Here is an 8,668-nt window from a genome sequence, read left to right as displayed (position 1 = left end):
TCGGTGATTCATCATGGAAACAGACGCTAAGAAAAAGCGCTCCATACTACTTCCTTCTTCTTTTGTTTAATGGCGATTTACCAAACCTACTTAGTTCACAACGCCACCTATGGGTGGTTGTGCAATTTTTTAAAAATCTTTTTATTTAATAAATAATCTTTATTCACTGAGAATAAGAATTATATTGTTTTTTTTTTTTAGATGCTAATTATTTAATAAGATATCTCATATTTATTTTATTATAGGAAGTTTAGTATAAAAAAACGTCCTGATATAGAAAGGAAAAAAAAAAGCAGATCCATGTGTGAGATGACAATAAAATAAATACATATATTAGAATTGAATAAACATTTAAACATTACTGCTTTATAATAGTGCTTTATTATATATAATATTATATTGCATATATAACTGTAACTATATAGCTATATATATATTAATATAACTATATTAATTATATAACACGCATCTGAATACCTCTTAAGCAAACTAACCCTGAACTAGGAGCAGGTTATGTTTAGAGAGCAAGTTGCTATGGCTACTTACATACCCTGAAAGTTACCTCTGTTTTTGGAACCGAAAGTTGAGGTTATCCGCTTACTTACTCTTAAACATACCCAGGTATATCACATAACCTGCTTTCTGGAATACCCCCTGATCTCAGTTTGATGTTTTTATTCCTCATACTCTGTCCACTGTTGTGGTTCTACTGAAGCTGTGATCCGATTGGTCCTCTCTGCTCTGGTGGGCGTGGTTACTGTCATTCTTCTGGTTTATGACATCAGATCCAGAAGAGCTGAACAAGATCGAGCACATATTCACACATGAGGTACATGATTGATGAAGTCATTTCTCACAAACTGATATTGCATATACTAATATTTGTGAGATTTATGGCTGTATATGTTCATCTTTTTCAGGAAGTATTCTAAAACAGAACACTTTAAGTCTGTATTTGTTCTTCTAGTGTTTTTTTTTTGTTTTTTTTATAAATACTGATGATTTATATATATATAAATACTGATTATTTGAGCTTGCGCTTTCAGTGTCAGATTTTTTTTTTTTTTTTTTTTTTAAATCTTATTTGTAAGGCTTTGTTTATTTTTCTCTCAGATAAAAAAATGAATAAAGAGACACAGACCTTTACTACTACTACTGTATATAATTTGAGGAGATTTCTTATAATACCCATATATTTCCCATCCTTCTGTGTGTGTCTGTTGGTTTGTCGCCCCTGAGCAAAGAACTAATAGATTTCAAAGCAAAGCATGTGCGAGCAGTCCTTTGAGACAGAGGTGGAGTATATATGTTTTTTGTTGATTAAAGCTGTTTTAACTGAAAGATTGCATTGATTTTCAGCTCAACCCTCTTCATGTTGTATATTCTGGCAATTGGTTTTGTTTTGATCGATAAACTCAAACATTGAGGAGTAGAAGGTAATGAAAGAAAGCTTGTGTTACTCTTTCCTGCTGTTTAATGCTGGACTCAGTGGCACATGAGCAAACATTCACCTGCAGGCATCGCAGTCAGAGAAAGATAAGGAAATATATTTGCTTTTTAAATGAGACCAGTGTCATATTTTCTGCCTGTTTTCAAATGTGTTTTGAGACTTTAAAAACAGAGACTGGCCTTGTCATCACAAAGACTATATCTCAGTAACTATAAAAGTTTGAGTCCAGTCAAAGTCCCTTTAAGGCAAGTCATTTCACTCAGCGGCCATCTTTGAAACGCCTCTCGGGCAGCTATTTCAGTCATGCAAGTACAGCTCCTATTTCTTTGAATGGGGAAACATCAGATTCTCCAAAGCTGTTCACCAAGCTTACAATTTGAAATCACCAATGAAATCTGACAACAACTGTCTCATAAATTTTGTTTCTAAACGCTCAAATCATGACTGCATTTTTCAGGCTAGACCAGCCAATGCACATGCACAGTCATAAGCGTGTGGCTGCTTTTGAAATAGCATACTTCCGTACTGTACAGTAGGTAAAAAACAGTATGTGACTAAAGAAGTATGTCCAAATTCACAGTATCATAATAGAGTAGGCAAAAAGTACCCGGATGACCTACTACTTCTGGCAAGTACTTCTGAAGTGTGCATATTATGGACACTTTAGTTTCCCATGAGGCCACGGGAGAGGATTTGTGAATGGCAGTGAAGCGACGCAACTGGTGCTGGTAGGTCACATGCTAATGACAACATGGTGAATGCAGTATGTCCGAATTTCATTCATACTACACACATTCATACTATATTGAACATACTTTTTAGTGGTCATGACTTTTTATCTCACAATTCTGACTTTTTCCTCGCAATTGTGAGTTTGCATCTCACAATTCTGACTTTATTTTTGACTTTAAATCTCACAATTCTTAGAAATAAAGTCTTTAATAAAGAATTTAAAGTCAGAATTGCATTATATGAAGTCAGAATTGCGAGATAAAAAATCAGAATTGCATGATATAAAGTCAGAATTGAGTGATATAAAGTCAGAATTGTGAGATATAAAGTCAGAATTGCGAGTTATAAAGTCAGAATTATGTGATTTAAAGTCAGAATTGCGTGATATAAAGTCAGAATTGCGTGATATAAAGTCAGAATTGCGATATAAAGTCAGAATTTAGAAGAAAGTCAGAATCAGAATCATATCACACAGAGTCAGAATCATATTATGCAATTCTGACTTTATAACTCGCAATTGTGTTTATATCATGCAAATCTGAGTTATAAAGTCAGAATTGTGAGATTTAAACTTGCAATTCTGAGAAAAAACGTGTCTTTTTTCCCTCTCAATTGTACAACACACAATTGCGAGGAAAAAAGTCATAATTGTGTGAAAAAAGTCGCAATTACCTTTTTTATTTTTTATCTTATGGCGGAAACAAGCTTCCATAGTTTATGGACACTTAATTGCATGTGAAATTACTTAATTACTTATTCTATAAGCAAAATACATGTAATTTCTATTGAAACTATTTGCAATCACACATTTGTTAACACTTCTTTTGTCGCCAAGTTGCTCAACAGCGCCCTCTGCCTTCTTGCATGCATATCTTTCTGCTTAAAATCTATTAACTTATTAAAAAAAAATTATTAAAAAGTGAAAGAAAGAAAAATAGTTTCAGAAACATTTATTGGAGCTGAATCTTTGGAATGTCAGTTGATCTGATTTGATCAGAGACAGTTTTTTCTCTTGTGATGCAGATGTTCAAATACAAAACATTGAAATCCATTTTAAGGCCTTGCTGTTTTTATTCATTTTTTTCCTTCCTACAACAGCAAATTACAGAGGCAGTATTGAAAATAAAAGATTTTTCTTTGCTTCCGCATCTTCTCGTAAAAAAAGAAAAAAAAAAGAAAATCAGCACAAAATTTAAACGACAGTACAAAAACGAAAAGATAATCGGGTCAGGTAAATGGGAACTTTACTATAGGAAATCTGTATACCTTTTTCAATAATGAAAACATCTCGATAATTGACCATTTCAGAATCGTATTACATATTCTGAAACTATATTAAAAAAAATGAACACTGTCTTTTTTCATTTCCGTTGTCTTTTGTACAAATGAATGCTATAAACACATAAACTTCATCAAATATATTGATCAGTGCAACATTGTTTCTTTTTAGTTAATGCTACAGTATGCTTTCTCACAGAATCCCGACTGAAGCCAGTCACCGTTAACACACACGTAGCACGTGGATTCAGGTCATCGGAAAGAAATGGGAAAAGAAGTGTTTGCCACAGTATACAACACATTACATGAACATACCAAGAAACCTGTAGAAAACATTAGTATTGTCAGCAGTGAAGCCCTGTTATAGGTTAAACTATATGTGTGTGTCATTGCTAAAGTCAGATCCATCCGCCAGTCCAGAACGGAATGATAATGAGCGACGAAACCAGCATCGTAAGAACCAATGAGATGACACCGTAGCCGAGGTCTCGAGATGTCACATGACAATGGGTTGTTGTGATTGGACCCTGCAGTTTGAGGCAACAGTCCTTTGGTACAGACACAAGGCCAATGACAGAACTCCACTATGACATCATCACGCAACCAGGATGTGACATCAAACTTTAATAGCACCACTCTTAAAATGACAGTTCCCCCTGATAAGAGAGTTTTATTCAAGACCACATGCATTCAAGCTCGACGGATGGCGAAATAAGCACTTTGATGAAATATTTTGGGGCTGCAAACTTCAAATCAAAGCAAGGCAATGATGAGCATTCTTTTTTTTTTGGTATGCTGGATAGACAGACATTCTGAATGTGATTATAACGTTGATATGATGATGTAATAACCCAAACTCGACTGAGCCACTGCGGATGCCCATGATGAAATGTGCACTGGATTTGTATGAACATCTGTTCTGAACAAGGGCTGCATCTTTTGGGAGCGTAGCAAAATAACCAAACAGGACGGAAAAAAGCACACGTTTCACTTTCACAAAACAGTCAGACGATTGTATTTACAACATACAACCCAAGAAAAAAGGGATACTGCAGCTTTCTTTTTTGTCCTTTTACTTGTTTCTTTGAAAAGGGCATTAAAATATATTAAAACTTATGTACAATATGCAGGATTTCAACATTAAAGCGCTATGAATTCACCGGGTTTTGTTTTGCAGATTCGACCAACAGCCTTTTTTGAGAACTAAAGGGTTGAAAACAACAGAGGAGGCCAAAAAAGATGTACCAAAGGCACTGACTGAACCATACCCAGAATGCAACAGGGCTGGATGATATTCCACCCCTGATCTTTTGCCCTACCATGGGGTAATTACCTTCCCTTGGTCGTATATATGGTTCACTTGGGTTTTTATTTTTTTACACATCTCCTTAAAGCGCAAAACAATCTGTTAAAATAAAAATAAATGATTTTTTTTCCTCCTAGAAAAAAAAAAAAAAGATAAATACTTTATAACATTATTATATATTGGTCTCAACACCAGCATCCGATTGTAAAAATGATCAACTAAAAATAATACAAAACAATAAAATAAAAAATTAAAATAATAATTTCAATCATCTGTACATATTCTTATTTTTCATTTTGATTTGTTTTTTGTTTCTTTTAAATCCTTGTATTCAATGTTTTGTACACAGTGTCCCCTACTGGTAGGTTCCTTTCACTGCAGCTCCTGAGAAAAGCATGGCTCAGTCCCTCGTCCTCCCATTGGTTCACTGAACCACAGAGCCTTGTCCTCCTCCAACCGGATGGCATTGGCAGTCCGTTTTAGCCCCGCCCTCCCTGAGGAGAGGTTCCCTCTCATTGGTTGGTGCCTCACGCTTCTGAGTACGAGTTCTGTGAGCTGAGCTTGTCCTTCTTTAACTTGACACCGTCCACTAGCTCAAAGTTATAGTTTTCCAGGGCGGATAAGTTCCTGTCGGACATGCCGCTGTGGGAGCAGGCGCAGTAGAGAACCACACCGCAGATGGCGCCGAGGAAGACTCCCAGCGCGCTCATGGCGATGATGGTGATGAGGATGGGGTCCAACGTCTTCAGCATGTTTCCGGCTCCGCTGATCTCATGGTTCTCCACAATCTCAGGGAAGTCTGTGATGTCCACAACTATAAAAAAAAACAGATAAGCCATGACATATTAAAACAAGCCTGTATTGAGAGTGTTTTTGGATTGCATGTGCACTGTAAAAAGTGGTCACCTGCAATTGTTACCTTAAAGAGCAATTTCTACCTGATTTAACCCATAAGAATTAGTTTGGGTGGTATAAATTAATGTATATAGGTTGGCAGTGTTGGGGGTAACGCATTACAATTAACTTGAGTTACGAAATCAGATTACTTTTTCAAGTAACTAGTAAAGTAACGCATTACTTTTTCAATTTACAACAAAATATCTAAGTTACTTTTTCACATTTATTGACTGACAGCTCTCCTGTCCCCATGTTGAGAGAAATAAAGTGCAGAGGTGTTGTTTGCGCTGTGTAATATGAAGGTTACTGTACTTCTAGACTAAATGTGAACATGCATTTACTCATCTCACTTTCACAAACGCAACGCAAAAAGTAATGTAACGCATTACTTTTCATAAAAAGTAACTAAGTAATGCAATTAGTTACTTTTTTAGGGAGTAACGCAATATTGTAATGCATTACTTTTAAAAGTAACTTTCCCCAACACTGTAGGTTGGTTCAGTGATGTTAAATAACAGTATTTTACAACATACTGTAACAAGCTTTCTTTAGTCACTAATATTGAGAGTGATCCAACATTTATTCAGCATTGTGTGCCTCAGATGTAAAAAAGCCACTTACTGATTTCATTGAAGCTGTCCTCAGGTAGAATTGGCTCTGCTGGGACATCTGGGTCTGCAAATGAGCAACATTAAAAAGTCAGGAAATGTATATAGTCCAATATTGTCATCTAAGTCAGCAGTTCTCAACAGCACAATGGCCTAAATGATTTAAAATAAGACCTCAATTGCCATTTTTATTTAAGAATCAGAGTTTTCACTATCTTGGAAAACCTGGATATATGAGGGAATTTTAAAAGTGTGATTTCTAGACCTGGATATTTATTAAATCAGGTTGAAATTGCTATTTATGAGTGTGTATATTTTTAACATTGCCACTTATTTTGCCTCATTTGACAATAGGAGTCAAAAAACACTGTAAAAGTTAGGGTTTGGTTTAGAGTTAGTTGTATGTACTGTAATTATACAAAATGTATAGTTATTACTATAGTAACTAGTGTACATATAACATGTAACAAGGACACTGTAAAATAAAGTGTTTGCACTGTAATGGGCTTGTTGACTCACCCTTGCAGTCGGCCATGTTCAGATTGTCTAAGATTTTGATGTCGTCCACGGCAATGTCTCCCCAACTTTTCCTCTCCACTACGCTTTCAATTACCACCTGAAATAAATAAAAACACAAAAATGGTATTTTAAACCTGTTTAAAGTTACAAGCCACTCAGCATTTTCACTGGCCTCAATTTTGATCCATTAAAGAGTTTTCTTTCTCAACTGTTTACGTTCACTTAAAACATAACTGACTGTGTTTACGTGAATACTCGCCAAGACCAGCATTCTGATATTATTTTGTGTGTATTTGACTGTAATAAGCAGCAAAAAATAACTCAATTTAGTACTGAGAGGCAGCTTTATGTGTGCGCACTTTGGGTATGAGCAAAAAAAGTAAAATTATGTGCAATACGCTCAATCCCACTCCAAAATTCAAGCCCTGGAACACCAACAATAGCAAATGAAACAAGTGAGTGAGGGGAGGCGCGTTCGTGTGTCGACTCGCTGTCGTAGAAATGAAAAAGAGAGAAAGCGTAGCTGGTATCGTGTATCTGCTCTGTGGAAAATTAGTTTTGGAAGCGTTTCAGATATTTCAGTATCGATATGTATGGAAAAATCTATATTTTTGACAACACTACATTGCAGTTAGTTTATTATTTAAGATGCCCTTGTAAAAGACTACAACTGAAAAATGTATTTTATATAAAATTCTACCCGTTAAGCCCTGATGACATATATATCCTTTGAATACCTGGTAGGGTTTGTTGGAGTGGGGTATCAGAACACGACCCTCCCTCCACCGGTTGCCTTGATGACCGCTGACGGTCCAGAGCAGGACATCAGCTGAGCCCTGGCTGCTCTCCCTGCGCTGTTTGATGTGTAGCGTGCCGATGTGGGAGCCAAACATGTGGTACCAGAAAGACAAGCACAGGTCCGAGTCCTGCCCCGACACTGACGGACTCACTAACCGAGCCACTTCTGTCTCCTGAGCACCTGTCGCCAGTGTGTAGATGAAGTTCCCTGATCCACCTACGGCAGAAGGAAACACAGGATGTGAGGTTTTGAAGATTCACACTTTCTGTGCTGTAAGACCTATGCGTACATTTCTTCTCTTACCAGTGTGGTCCATGTTCGGGCCAGTGTTTAGAGTAGGGGTGCCGCTGGACTGGATCTGCCACCTGAAACCACTGTCCTCTGACATCCAGCCACAGAATGAAGGATCATTGGCCCAGCCGAAGTCACAGGCAAACCACAGGAACGCTACAGACAGAACACACACACAGCAAAGGATTAATAACATATGTGGTTTATGTGAAGTTGTTTTAAGTTCACTTCAATTTAAAAGTTGTTATATTATATAAAGCCTAATAAATGTTTAAAAATGATAGCTTTCAATTATACTGTAATGCTGAAAGGCTAAAATCGAGGGGAAAAAATCAATTTCATAGAGACAAAAGTAACAGTATTTTTTTTAATCGATTGACAGCACGAATAAATATGATCAAAAATAAATTTTATGTACAGTTAGGGTTGGTTAAGAGGTCTCTTCTGCATCATTACTCCAGTCTTCAGTGTCACATGATCCTTCAGAAATTATTCTAATATGCTGATTTGCTGCTCAAAAACAATTTCAGATTATTATCAATGTTGGAAACAGTTGTGCTGCTTCAGATTTTTTTTTTTTTGTGGAAACTGTGATACATTTTTATTTTTCAGGATTCCTTAATGAATAGAAAGTTTAAAAGAACAGCATTTATTTGAAACAGAATCTTTTGTAACAGTATAAACAACTTTACTGTCACTTTTGATCAATTTAATGCATCCTTGCTGAATAAAAGTGTTAATTTCTTTAAAATATATAATAATATTAGTATTGAATGGTTGTGTATATA

At 36.0% G+C, this 8,668-nt stretch overlaps 1 protein-coding gene across 4 annotated transcripts in view; it reads right to left on the bottom strand.

The window, feature by feature from the left end:
- Nucleotides 1–3,117: 3,117 nt before the first annotated feature.
- Nucleotides 3,118–8,668, bottom strand: part of nrp1a (neuropilin 1a) — a 73,353-nt gene continuing 67,802 nt past the window's right edge. For all 4 annotated transcript variants that reach the window (XM_051881494.1, XM_051881495.1, XM_051881496.1 and 1 more), the window contains exons 13-17: nt 7,893–8,036; nt 7,528–7,805; nt 6,791–6,887; nt 6,285–6,338; nt 3,118–5,580 (exon numbers count right to left, since the gene is read on the bottom strand). In XM_051881494.1, the coding sequence (XP_051737454.1) occupies nt 5,294–5,580; nt 6,285–6,338; nt 6,791–6,887; nt 7,528–7,805; nt 7,893–8,036 (860 nt within the window). In that variant the 3' untranslated portion in view covers nt 3,118–5,293. The remainder of the gene's footprint in view (nt 5,581–6,284; nt 6,339–6,790; nt 6,888–7,527; nt 7,806–7,892; nt 8,037–8,668) is intronic.

This window comes from Ctenopharyngodon idella, chromosome 23, assembly GCF_019924925.1.
Source record: "Ctenopharyngodon idella isolate HZGC_01 chromosome 23, HZGC01, whole genome shotgun sequence".
Lineage (NCBI taxonomy): Eukaryota > Metazoa > Chordata > Actinopteri > Cypriniformes > Xenocyprididae > Ctenopharyngodon > Ctenopharyngodon idella.
The sequence above is the reverse complement of the archived record's forward strand: the minus strand, read 5'-3'. Positions and strand labels throughout refer to the sequence as shown.